Source organism: Myxine glutinosa, chromosome 6 (assembly GCF_964187855.1).
Source record: "Myxine glutinosa chromosome 6, kmMyxGlut1.1, whole genome shotgun sequence".
NCBI classification, from domain to species: domain Eukaryota; kingdom Metazoa; phylum Chordata; class Myxini; order Myxiniformes; family Myxinidae; genus Myxine; species Myxine glutinosa.
This window is the reverse complement of record NC_136266.1, coordinates 127,292,897-127,306,911: the sequence shown is the minus strand read 5'-3', so window position 1 is coordinate 127,306,911 and position 14,015 is coordinate 127,292,897. Positions and strand designations below refer to the sequence as shown.

At 43.0% G+C, this 14,015-nt stretch overlaps 1 protein-coding gene across 1 annotated transcript in view; it reads left to right on the top strand.

Annotated features, from left to right (window-relative positions):
* The window catches only part of NPHP3 (nephrocystin 3), a 191,243-nt gene that overhangs the window by 98,307 nt on the left and 78,921 nt on the right, over nt 1-14,015 (top strand). Inside the window, exons 21-22 of the mRNA XM_068121029.2 lie at nt 11,757-11,879; nt 13,066-13,261. Of these exons, the coding sequence (XP_067977130.2) occupies nt 11,757-11,879; nt 13,066-13,261 (319 nt within the window). The remainder of the gene's footprint in view (nt 1-11,756; nt 11,880-13,065; nt 13,262-14,015) is intronic.

Sequence of the window (14,015 nt, the reverse complement as noted above, 5' to 3'; positions counted from 1 at the left end):
GAGTCACTAAATTGGGAAACCAACTATTTTTGAGGTCATTTTGGTTCAGGTGGTGGGGTGGCTATCTTTATCAAAAACTCTCTTCCTCACTCTCCTTGCACTGCCCTCTCTCCTCTTCACCCCCAGGAGTACCTCTGCTTACGGCTTCCTCTCCGCTCCCACCTTTTGTTCATACTAGGGCATGCCCGTACTATATATATAGGACATGCCCGTAAGTGCGTGATGTTACCGTACACTGAATGTATCGTCCCGACGCCGCAGCTCGGATGGCGCTGCAGTTAATCGGGCCCCCAAATTCCTCATCGACGATAACTAAACAATATATTATATGAATCGCACCGTACATACCTCCTTCTAGATCTTGTTCTTGTCTTGATATACTCACTCAGGCTCACTCTATCACGACTGAGTCCTCCCAGCTCCTCCAAATGGCGCCCGCTCGCCGCTACGTAAGTCCGGAAGTGACGTCCTCATTTGACTGTCCGGAAGGTCGCATATCGCAGGAAAGCGAAAGAATCGCAAATTAGTTTTAATTAGTTTTAAAACATCGTTTAACGCCAACATAGCGCCAACATAGTTTGCCGACGGGAAATAAATGAATACGCTCTCAAATGTGCCATCCGAGGCAGAGTCTGTTCGCCACGTTCGGCACACGTGATAGCTCGCTGCTCTCTGATTGGTTGAATCGTTTTTTGGACATAGCTCGGTAACTACTTCTGCGATTAATTTAAAACCTTGAAAAAGCACATCCTCGGGTCCCCAGCAATATACCTGGCAAGTTTCAAGTATATCGGACCGGTAGTTGTCGAGAAACAGCGGTCACAGACAAACATACAAACATACAAACATACAAACATACAAACAAACATACACACAGAGATTAGTGGAATTATAGATAGATGTGTTCTGTACCGTCCCCCAAACAGTGATGACTCTATCGACATTTCACTGTCCGACAACATGGACCAACTTCTATCCACTCATCCCAACTCTCTCTTCCTCATATGTGGTGACTTCAATTGTCATCATGCCACCTGGTTGGGTGTGGGTTCCTCTCTCACCAGTCATGGCACCTCAGCAAAGGACTTCTGTGACTCACTGGGATTGACACAATCTGTCAATTTCCCGACCCGGATCTCAGCCAATGGAGTATCTTCTCTTCTAGACTTGGTTATGACTAACTTCCCTGCTAATGTCTGCTGCTCTTCTTCTGCTCCAATCGGTTCTTCTGATCATGTGCTTGTCAAAGTGGACATCTCTCTGGCCATTCTCAGAGAGCCTCCTCAGCGTCGACGAGTCTGGCATTTCACTCAGGCCGACTGGGACGGTCTTCAAACAGCCATCATTCGTCTGGATTGGTCTCCCATCTCCACTGCCTCTGACATCAATTCTTCCTGGGAATTCTTCCAAAGCAAACTGATCTCTCTCATGCACAGATTTATCCCATCTCGCCTTCAGTTGTCTTACCCTTCCTCCCGTCCATGGTACACTGAATCTTGTGGTGAGGCAGTTGCCCTGAAACAACTTGCCTTTGCCTCTTGGAAGGCTAATCCAACTGAAGGAAATCTCAGTTCCTTCCACCAAGCTCGGAACAAGTGTGTGTCTACCCTCAGGAGTGCCAGGAAGCACTATCTCTCCTCACTCAAGAATGAACTCTCAAACCTGTCTCCTTCCTCCAAATCCTGGTGGCGTCTGGTCAAATCCGTTTCTGGTGTTTGTTCCCCCTCCATCCCCTCCCTTACCTCAAATGGCCACACAGTTGACATCGCACGTGACAAAGCCGAATGCCTCAACTCTGTGTTTGCCTCAAAATCCTTAGTCCCAAACCCATCTCTCTCTGTTCCCAGCTTTCCCAGTCGAACCAAACTGCTCCTGGACTCTGTGACCTTCTCTCCTGACAAGGTGGAGGAGTTTTTGTCAAACCTCGACTCTGATTCTGCAACTGGACCAGATGGCATCAGCCCACGGGTCCTAAAATCCTGCTCTGCCGCTCTATCTCACCCTCTCTCTGTTCTTTTCACCCTATCTTTTGCTCAAGGTCATCTGCCAGCATCCTGGAAATCAGCAAACATTACCGCTTTACACAAAAAAGGTGCAAAAACAGATCCTTGCAACTACAGACCAATCAGCCTGCTCCCAATTATCAGCAAAGTCATGGAATCCATCATTGCTTCGGATATGAAATCTTTCCTCTTCTCCAATGGCTTGATCTCTGATCATCAATTTGGTTTCAGACCAGGTCACTCTACTCTGGACATGCTGCTTCTGCTGTCTCAACAATGGATGGAGGTCCTCAATGCCAAACAGGAAATCAGAGCTGTCTCCCTTGACATATCACGTGCCTTCGATACGGTCTGGCACCCAGCTCTGCTCACCAAACTCTCCTCCTATGGTATCCATGGAAATCTCCATGCATGGCTTGCGGACTTCCTCTCTGGTCGTAGTCAACGTGTGGCCCTGAATGGATTTCTCTCATCTCCCCTTCCCGTTCAGGCTGGAGTTCCCCAAGGCAGTGTGCTGGGCCCTGTGCTTTTTCTGGTCTTTATCAATGATCTCTCCGACTCTCTGGAAAATCCTCTGTATCTCTTTGCTGATGACTCCACTCTCTGCCGCTCCATTCCTCTTCCCTCAGATCGGCAGTCTGCAGCCTCCTCACTCTCTGAAGACCTGGACAAAATCACAGACTGGTCAAACATGTGGAACATGTCTTTCAATCCTGACAAATCTCACACTCTTACTATGTCTCTCCGAAAAGATCGACTGGACAACCCTCCCATCTACTTTCTCAACAATCCTCTCCAAGAAGTTCTGTCGCTCAAGCTTTTGGGTCTCACCATCTGCCATGATCTTTCTTGGGAAAACCACATTTCCAAGCTGGCCTCCAAAGCCAGTCGCCGACTGGGCATCCTCCGTCGTGCGAAGTCCTTCCTAGGCACACCTGAGCTCCTCACCACATACAAGGCTTTCATCCGCAGCTCAATGGAATACTGTTCTCCCCTATGGGCTGGTGCTCCTGCCTCACACCTGGCTCGGCTTCACGCTGTTGAATCCAAAGCTTTCAGAATCATTGGAATCTCCCGCGATGAAGCTATCTCTGAGGGCCTTTCACTCACTCACCGCAGGCAGGTAGGTGGTCTTTCTGTCTTCTACCGACTCCTCTCCGGCCTTGCTCCCCCAGCTCTCTCTGTGCTCTGTCCCCCAAATATTCCTACAGGTCGCACAAGATCTGCCAGCCACCCTCTGATGGTAAAACTGCCGAAATCTCGGCTCTCTGCTCACCTTCACTCTTTCATTCCTCTTTTCTCCCGCCTCTGGAACAAACTCCCACACTCACTTCAATCACACTCCTCCCTCCAGGTCTTCAAAACAGCTGTTCACCACCATCTCTTATCTTCCCCCATCCAAAACCTTGATCTTTTCTACCCCCACTAATTCACCCCAGATCCACCTTGTTTGAAATTCCAACTTCTTTCCTGGTAGTCTTGGCAGTGTCCATATGTTTTATACCTCTCCCACCCCCCACCCCCCCTTCCCATGCCTCCCCCCCAAAGCCCTCTCCCTCCCACAGTTCTCTCGATGTCTCCATGTCTCTCGGTCCCTGCTCTCAAATGTTGTGTTTGTGTCCTTCCCCCTCTCTCCCCATCTTGTCTACCGCTCCCGATGTTATTTGTTTTGTGTGTCTGTTTGGCTTTCTGTGTGATTAATGTTCGCTCTTTCACGAGCCTCGATCTTGTATACAAAAAAAATAAAAAATAAAAAATAAAAAAGGTCCGAATCCAGATCCAGCATATCGGTGCTATACAACACATAAACTGTTCAGCCTGGTGGAGGTATGCGCTCTATCATGTTCCGTCCTAGTCCTGTCTGTGTTTTTCTGTTTGCATGTCAATTGCCTACAGGTCACATTTTTGCTCCAATGTTCACGAAACTTCACCACCTGGTAGATGTAGTGACAAGCAAAAAGCCCATTGGGTCTGAGGCCAAAAGGTCAAGGTCATATAAATTGTCAATATATTGTCAACATCTTATGCAGGATGAGCGCTATGAGTGTTTTCTGCCAGATGTAGAGGCACTGAAAACTATAGATGTATGCTGGCACTCAAATTGCTACAAGACGTGCACTAGCAAGCACAATCTGGATCTCATTCTGCAGAGACGTGGGCCATCTCATTCTCCTTCGGCAGTATCAGGATCTGATATACCAGAGTTCACAGGCATCCATGGACCACTTTGGACCAGGTGCCTGTTCTGCAAAAATAAGTCCCACAAAAAAGTTACGGCAATGATGAATGCTAGCACATTTGAAGTTTGTCAGGAAATTGAGCATGCAGCAGAAGCTCAAGATGATGAAGATATGCTGCATGTGCTCTGTGGCATGAGCAATGACCTTGTGGCTGCAAAAGTCAAATATCACAAGGTGTGCTGTTCAAGCTACACCAGCAAGACATACATCAATCATGAAGCTTATAAGGACAGTAAATATGAAGACAAATATGTGTGTGCTGGTTAACGATCTTAAACCTTTGAACATTTGAACTTATTCTGGTCTTCATCTGGTCTTTTTTTTCTGGTCTTCATCAAAAGAGAACATTTTCTGGTCTTCATCAATGATCTCTCTGACTCTCTTGAAAATCCTCTGTATCTCTTTGCTGATGACTCCACTCTCTGCCGCTCCATTCCTCTTCCCTCAGATCGGCAGTCTGCAGCCTCCTCACTCTCTGCAGACCTTGACAAAATCACAGACTGGGCAAACAAGTGGAACATGTCTTTCAATACTGACAAATCACACACTCTTACGATGTCTCTCCGAAAAGACCGACTGGACAACCCTCCCATCCACTTTCTGAATAATCCTCTCCAAGAAGTTCTGTCACTCAAGCTTTTGGGTCTCACTATCTGCCATGATCTTTCCTGGAAAAACCACATTTCAAATCTGGCCTCCAAAGCCAGTCGCCGACTGGGCATCCTCCGTCGTGCGAAGTCCTTCCTTGGCACACCTGAGCTCCTCACCACATACAAGGCTTTCATCCGCAGCTCAATGGAATACTGCTCTCCCCTCTGGGCTGGTGCTCCTGCCTCACACCTAGCTCGCCTTCGCGCTGTTGAAACCAAAGCATTCAGAATCATTGGAATCTCCCGCGATGAAGCTAACTCCAAGGGCCTCTCACTCACTCACCGCAGGCAGGTTGGTGGTCTTTCCGTCTTCTACCGACTCCTCTCTGGCCTTGCCCCCCCAGCTCTCTCTGGGCTCTGTCCCGCAAATATTCCTACAGGTCGCACAAGATCTGCCTGCAACCCTCTTTTGGTTAAACTGCCAAAATCAAGACTCTCTGCTCACCTTCACTCCTTCATTCCTCTTTTCTCCCGCCTCTGGAACAAACTCCCTCACTCTCTTCAATCCCACTCCACCCTCCAAGTCTTTAAAACAGCTGTTCACCACCATCTCTTATCTTCCCCCATCCAAAACCTTGATCTTTTCTACCCCCGCTAATTTCACCCCAATTCCCCTTTTTGAAATACCAACTTCTGTCCTGGAAGTCCTTGGTGTCCTTGTGCTTTATACTTCTCCCTCCCCCCCCCCCCTTCCCATGCCTCCTCCCCCCGGGCCCTCTCCCTTCCACACATCTCCCTGCTCTCGGATGTTGTGTTTGTGTGCTTCCCCTTTTCTCCCCATCTTGTCTTCCGCTCCCTCTTTTTGTGTATTTTGTTTGTCTGGTCGATTTGTTTGTGAAGTAAATGTTAGCTCTTTCACGAGCCTCGATTCAGTATACAAAAAAAAACCTGAATTAGAAGCTGGCAAGGTGCATGATATGGACAGCCTTCGCAAGAAATACAAGTCATAATGATGAGGCATTGTGAAGAAGAGGTAGTATCCCACCAGCCCCACATTAGAACTCGCGCATAACAGTTCTATCTCTCCGCAGGATGTTCTGAATGCATCTTTTAAACAAGAATCCAGCTCGTCTGAACCCAGTGCATCTACACATGATTAAAGAGATTGTGACTCGACAGAACGCACCAGGCTCTTGTCCCGCACTGCAATGCTGATGAGAAGTGATATTGCTCAGTGTAATGGAATCTGTATGAAACCTATGAATACAGCAGATCTTGGCTTGTCCAAAACTATTATTTCAAACAGTCTATATTGTTTCCCGTGTTGGGTTATTTCCATCGATGAGAGTGATTATGCTTGGAACCTTCCTCCGGATTGCAGAAATCAGTCGGGCGAAAGAAGATCCCCATGGTAGCACAAGATCATCTGCATTGCTCGTCACATGCAAGATAGTCAGGCAGCTTAGCAGCATATTTATCGAAAATGGGGAACGGCTTGACAAAAGCGCCATTTTTATTTTGGTGGTCCATTAGACCATATACAATAGATTTAGGACCGGAGGCAAGAAATATACAGTGTTCTTCACCTTTTTATTGGACAAAAACCAAGGACAAAAACCAATTATGTATATATTTTCAACAAGGAGGCTAACATGTATTTCATTACATGCAGTGTTATTTGTAAAACTTATGCATGCCTGCATAATAAATCTTACGCTTCTATGTAATAATAATTAGTAATATAATACCGAATATTTATACAAAAGTGTTATACTTGTGACTCACGCACCTCTCCTATATCTAACATGTACGCAACTACAAGGATGTAATGACAATATAGCTTTAGAACAGACAACATGTTGTTCAAGGTAATTTTTCCAGCAATTTATGTATTTACGATTTTAGTCTAACTCCAATAACGGATGATTTATTTGCATAAATGTATTGCTCGATATTATGCTGTGCGAGTCGTATTTGCGCAAAAGTCAAACACTGTATATGTCTTGCCTCCGGTCCTAATTCTATTGCATATGGTCCAATGAACCACTAAAATAAGAATGGTACTTTTGTAAAGTCGTTCCCCCAAAAATTGCTAAGCTGCCTAACTAAGAGTCAAGACCCCACAAACGCACAAGTCTTGCCATGGCGGTATGCCACATAACCGAATCAAAATAAGTGATCATTTTACGAAACAGAATGGGTCCTCCTACATTGAGATAAAGGCCATTGATACTGGGCTAGCAAAGGAGAGTCTGGTGAAGTCAGAGGAACAGGGGGTTGTCATTCAATCTATTATCTCTCCCAGTGCCTTCATTCACATGGCTGATGACAATAACGACATAAATGAGGAGACTTAAATGGGAAACACACGACACATGCCACTACTGGTGTGTTGTACCAACGAGGACAATTTGGTCCCCTACCAGAGCGCACACTGTTAGCTGACCATCCTCAGAGAAATAGATCTCTCAATAGTGCAATGCACCAAAACGCACCAAAAAAAAGCACCAAAAGGTGTCGTCGAGCTTGTTGTTACTCCCGCCAGGGAGTAATGCATTCACTCGTGTCCGTGTGTGTGTGTGTGTCTTCGTGTGTTTGTGAACAAGATATCTGGAAAAGTTCTGAACGGATTTGGATGAAAGTTGGTGGGATGATTGCCCTTGGGATAAGGAAGAATTGATTAGTTTTTGGTGAAGCTCAGGATATTATTCCCGATCCAGGAATTTTTTGAAGGATTTTTTTACCATTGGATGACAGGGCTCATTTTTTTTTAACATTATCTTCTATATATTCTATATTTAACATTGTGATATGAAAATAGTTTTCATATTTGTTGTAAATGTAGTTTAAACTCGTGGTTATGCATTAGAGCGGTATATATTTTTTTGCAGCGTCGTCTTCAATGTTCATTTTTTTTTCTAATAAAGACATATTCTGTCATTTTAAAACCACCAAAGTGTGTATTAGGTTTCCCCGTTTCATAAAATGTATCGTTTGATACGTATAATTCTTTCAAACGGTTTTTTGTTTTTGTTTTTTTTTACCTCAGAAGAGATATCAACATTTAGCTCAGCGAATGTCATTCGCGGTGTCAGTATTTGATGAAGTTATAAAGACTTAGTTCCAGATTTGTCAATGGCTGAGGTATATTAACAAACAAATAAAACAGATTTGGCAAAATTCGAACTTTTAAAAAAAAGATCGCATATTCACCCGGGGTTGTGAGAGGCTGAAGAAGAAGAAACCTCGCATGGGCTTCCCAGACCAAATAAATAATTCTGGTTTTCCACTGTGCCAAGACTACCTGCCGTCACTGATTGGACTTGTAGGGTGAATGGACTTGTGTGTACAGAAGCCTGTACACACAAGTACATGATGAGGAACCAAGTAGATGATGACTATGATGAAGCAGGTGATTAGCCACCACATGCCAGAGACTGGGCATTTTCAGGAATCTTATATATTTCTGTTTCTTGAAATCTGTGGTGAATTCAGTGCTTTCTAAGAGGAGCATCTCTGTTCTTAGTGAAAATTCATTGAGTATGTATAAGCCACCATTTTGAGATGGTATGGCTTTTAAAAAGTTAGGTATACTGTGAAACCCCGACATTCGCGGATTCGACATTCCTGGACCCCGTGTATTCACGGTTCGTAAAATGTGACCTGCTTCTACATTTGCGGCCTTTGTGCTTCATGTATTCGCAGTTTTTCACGGGTGCAAAATGATTTCTTGCATAATTATTTTATCATATATTTTGATTGGGAACCATGTGTGATTATCTAATTATATATCTGTTGTTTAGTTTTAAGTCTTATGATTCTTTCAGTCTTTGATCATTGATCTCCAAAGCACGTCTCGATCCTGGAAATACCATAGTTGCCGTTTATGCTTCTCGGATTTTAAGCTTGAGGTAAGATGGGGTAGTTTCAAATTAAAGTGCGTTTCCCAAAGAGCGTCTTGATCCCGGAAATAGTTGCCGGTTTAACTGCTCAGAGTGCAAGCCTGAAGGAAGACACGGCACTCCGCATTATCTTATGAAGATAGACGTTTAGTTTAAATTGCATAATTTTAAACGTTATGGCATGACAGACCTTGTGTTAGAATTTAATTTTTTTACATCCATAATAAAAGTTCATTTTTCCTTGCCATGAACCAGTCTCGCTGATCAGTGCAAGATTTACACTTTGGGGATATGGTGTAAATCTTGTGCTGATGGGCGAGGCTGGTTCATGGTACGGTAAGTAAAAATGAAATTTTATTTTGGATCTAAAATAATGAACATTGTTCCATTTGCACTTCAGTTATGTTGGATTACGAGGAATATTGCAAAAAATATTCGTATGAAATAACACCAGTATGACATCATCACCCCCATTTCTGACACTTTTTGAGAGCCGACCCCCACCACAGATATTGGCCTGTAGAAAAAAAACGATACCACAATCTGGAGTCGCACCCACCCTAGAAATGTTCCAGAAGGGCTGCCCTCCCAGAATATGCCAGCAAACCTTGTATGTAGTGTGGGTTGAGCAAAAACTTTCTTTCACAGGCCTTGCTCCTGGACCATTGTGATGTGATGAAATGTTCTCCCCACAGCATGGTCAGATAAACAGCGTGGTCTGAGAAGGTGTTAAAACTTTCCATCAGCTGTGCTTCTTCTTATCACCTGTTCCCAGAACACCTTAGCTCTCGAGGCGTTTTCATAGCGAAAGCTATCTTTTTAATTACATCCCATTCCGGAGTGCTCATGCAGCCCTTTCTCACCCCGTTCTCGTATACTTGTGCCGACCGTTTGGTATTGCTTTCATTTCCCCTTGTCTTGCCTCTCTCATCCTTACCCTTCTGTTAAACCACCACTTTCTTTGTACGCACTCTTCATTGACGTGGAGTGATGGGGCGAAAGCATCCGTACTGTTTATTTGCAGTCTTAAAGCATTTATGCATTATCAGACGCTGAGATCCGTTCGACGCCTTGCCAATGACGGTCATTTTGTTCGCCTTTGTCTGACAAATGGCGAGTATTTGAGGATGGAGAGGTGGAAAGGGAGAGGGGAGGGGAGATGATGGTGACCCTGGATCCATCTTAAACATTACTTTTTACTTATTTGGGTTCCGTGTGATGATTCCAATGCAGTATTTAGTCTTCCATTTGATTGTGGATGTATAAACTCCACAACAATGTATGCATTTATAAACAAATAAAAACTAGGACACTCAGTAGAGCGCATAATGTGTGTGTGTGTGTGTGTGTGTGTGTGTGTGTGTGTGTGTGTGTGTGTGTGTGTGTGTGTGTGTGTGTGTGTGTGTGTGTGTGTGTGTGCCTCCGCTAGACTAAACCGTTTAGGTTTAATATCCCACTGAGAGGCCGGATCTGGATTTAGATCTTCACCAAAATCTAATCAGTTGTTCTTGTAACAAAACCAACTCATCCACCTAGTTTAGTCATAACTCGTCCATAACTTTTTAAAATATCAGTCAGGTTCACTATGTTTTTTCGTTCAAAATCATGGTAGATTAGCAAACCTATACATTTTTGGAAACGTTATTACATGGAAAATCTGAAAATCAATGTTTACATTTGCCAATTCCGACCAATTCGATTCGACCAATTCGACCAATTCGACCAATCGACCAATTCCATTCGACCAATTCGACCAATCGCTTCGATCGACCATTCGACCATTCGACCAATTCGATCGATTCGATTCGATTCGATTCATCGAATTCGATTCGATCGACCATTCGACCAATTCGATTTGCCAATCAAATTGACCGATCTTTGCTTGTGTGGAACGGACTGTGAAAACGATGCGGACTATATTGTCGGATACGACACACAGGACAGTGATGACGAACTCTAAATGGCATATTCTGTAATCGTGTATGTTTGATGCCATTGACTGCCTGTGTATATTTTGTCATTGACTGCCTGTGTAGATGTGAAGTTATACTGACTGCATGTGTATATATGATTTTGCTGACTGCCTGTGTATGTTTGGTGATATGAATTATTGTGACACATTTTGATGTTATTAACTGCCTGTACAAAATGATAACATGTATTTGATTATGCAACTTATCGCGAATATAAAGACAGTATTTTGCAATTCAAAACCTTTGATTCGTGTCTTACCATTCCCCATAGCACTAATTTGATACTTTCATTGGATTCCTTGTCCCTGAAAATATAGGTTTAGTATATTTTAAAAAGTTTTTAGGGTAATTAGAGGCAGAAATAGAACAAAATATGTATTTTACAGTGGCCATTTTGAAAATCCAAAATGGCCGCCATACAGGTATCTCTCCAAATGTAAACATTGATTTTTAGTTTCCTTATGCTATAACCTTTCCAAAAATGTATAGGTTTGCTAATCTACCATGATTTTGAACGAAATATAATTTATTGACATAGTGAACCTGACTATCATGTTATAATGTATATCGCTTTTCGCCGGATCTCTGAATGGTGACGAATCACTTGAAATTAAATAATTCTCGTATCCGAATCCATATTCAGATAGTTACCAAAATCGAATCGATTAGTCCTTGTCACACACCCAACCTGTCCACCAAGTTTCGTCCAAATCCGTCCATAACTTTTTGACATATCGTGTTCACAAACAGACAAACAGACAGGGGTGAAAACATAACCTCCATCCACCTTCTGTGGCGGAGTTAATGAAAAATATGAGCATTTAATAACAATAATTTTATTAATAATGTTTTACTCGTGTGGGATCTAGTGAGGGTCATCATCCTTACGGGGATTATGCACTAAAGTGCAAGTAAATTCAATATACAGCATCGTTTACCATCAGCATCACTAGAACTAGATATCATTATGACACAAGCACAATTGGGAGTTATGGATCTTCATGGGATGTCTTGTCATGGCAAAATTGTACATCCTTCATTGTGCCAGGGTCGGGCGTGTTACGTGGCGCGTCGCCAATGAACTCCCGTGGCTCTTGAGGTTGGAAGGCAACTTGCAGCAGCTGCAGAAGATCTTGCTGTGTTTACCCGTCACTCAGAATCTATATCGGAGGTGCGGAACACATCCTTACACACTCGCATTCACGTGCTGCACGTTCATATCTGCACTCATGTGTCCACCATGATGATTCCCAGAGCTGCTTCTTCGAAGATTTGACGCAAGTCTGACTTTCAGGCTAGTTTTTCAGAATTTCCATTTGTTTCGGAGACTTTCTTCCATTTTCTACAAAAGCGTCAGTAAAAGTTCAACTTGTGTTTTAAAAAACATTTGTTCAACAATTCAATATCCAGGGATGATACAAACCTGGGGCTGAACTTTTTCCTCAAAATGTATTGCTGCCCGATTTGTTGGAAAGAAAACCCGACAAAACTCAATTTTATGAGAAAAAAATTGAAAGGGGACCAATCCGCTGCTTCTGTGACCTTTGACCTGCACTGCAAAATAAAACAAACCATCTTGTCGGCCAATATCTTATCACTCAATTCTCACCTGTATTTTGGTTGTTTTATTTTGATGAATTCACAATAACATATTCAGGCCCTGCACAGGTGAGCTGAAAAGGTAGTTTTCTTGGCATGGTCCCATTTTTTCTGTGTGATCGATTCCCTGCGTCTTCCTTGTGCCCTTACCTTGAGTCCTCCAGACGGCTGCCATCGCCACATCTTGATGTCTGCCAAACACATTCCTAAGCTTTTATACACTCGGTGACCTCTCTTTTTTCCTCCCTGCCACTCTCCTTCACATAATGTGATACATCTGTACAAGGTTGTCCACGCATTCCCCTCGACTCCTCTGTCGTTTTGTTGATCTGCCATCCTCTGCAACTCCTTTGTACAGACAAAAACCATTATGGAGCCTCATTGCGGTCTTGAGCAGTCGCTGATGTTACAATTGACCCAAGGAAAGATAATGCGTCTTCTTGGTATAAAAGTCTTGTATTTCAGGTTTAACCATGATAATTATTTTCCTTGCTGGTATTATCGTTCTTGTCACAATGATCATTATTATTGTCATAATTGTGATAATCACATTTTATTGCTCACATACTAAATAATTTTTCTGCTAATATGAACATATAATTTCTTATTTTTGGAAAACCTAATGCCTGTTTTTACAAAACACTCACACACTGCTCATAATGCTTGCCAGGTAAGAGAGCTTGAGATGAACAATGAAAGTTTGTGGTGGAATGGCCAATCACATGGGCGATTGCATGGCCACGTGGATTGTCCTTCAGGGGAAGGTTGGCCGAGCTGTTGGGATACTGGAAAGCCATTGGACTAGACCGTACCTCGTTGGTGGACCGTTACCAAGAAGCACTGCAAATAGAAGAGCAAACACTTTCGGGTGCAGGCCAAGGAGGCTTGTGGGAGTTAGCTCGACTTCAGGAAACGCTCGGCTGCTTCCTTCAGGACCTGGGACTCTTTAGCCAGGTTTGAAATAACAAATCTCCGATGGTTTTCTTTATTTCAACCTCATAGGCTGCATTATTAGCCCGTTCCCTGCTGTAATCACTTCTGTGTGTCTGTGTGTGTGTGTGTGTGTGTGTGTGTGTGTGTGTGTGTGTGTGTGTGTGTGTGTGTGTGTGTGTGTGTGTGTGTGTGTGTGCGCGCGTGCGCATCTTCCTGGGCCGTAACGTTTTTACTATTTGACCTATTGTAATCAAATTTTCATGAAAGCTTTATTCTGATAATATGGAGGGCAAATTCATAATTTTGTCAAAAGGTCAAAGGTCAGCGTCACATAGAATCATCAATTTTCTTCCATTGACCTGAAATTTCAATTTACCATTTGAGTTTTGTCTTCAAATTTTCAATGAAGCTTCATTATGATAATATGGAGAAAGCAAATTGATAATTTTATCAAAAGGTCAAAAGTTATAGGTCAGCGTCACCTAAAATCATAAATTTTCATCCAATTGACCTGAAATTTAAATTTACCTTTTGAGTTTTGTCATCAAATTTTCAGCAAAGCTTTATTATGAGAATATGGAGAAGGTAAATTAATAATTTGGTCAAAAGGTCAAAGGTCAACGTCACATAAAATCGTCTATTTTCACCCAATTGACCTGAAATTTAAAGAATTTGCATATTGGGTCACTGAATTGGTTCACCAATCAAAACGTAGAAGCTGATTGTTCTTTTTTTTTTTAGATCAAAAGGTCAAAGGTCAAGGTTGCATAAAATC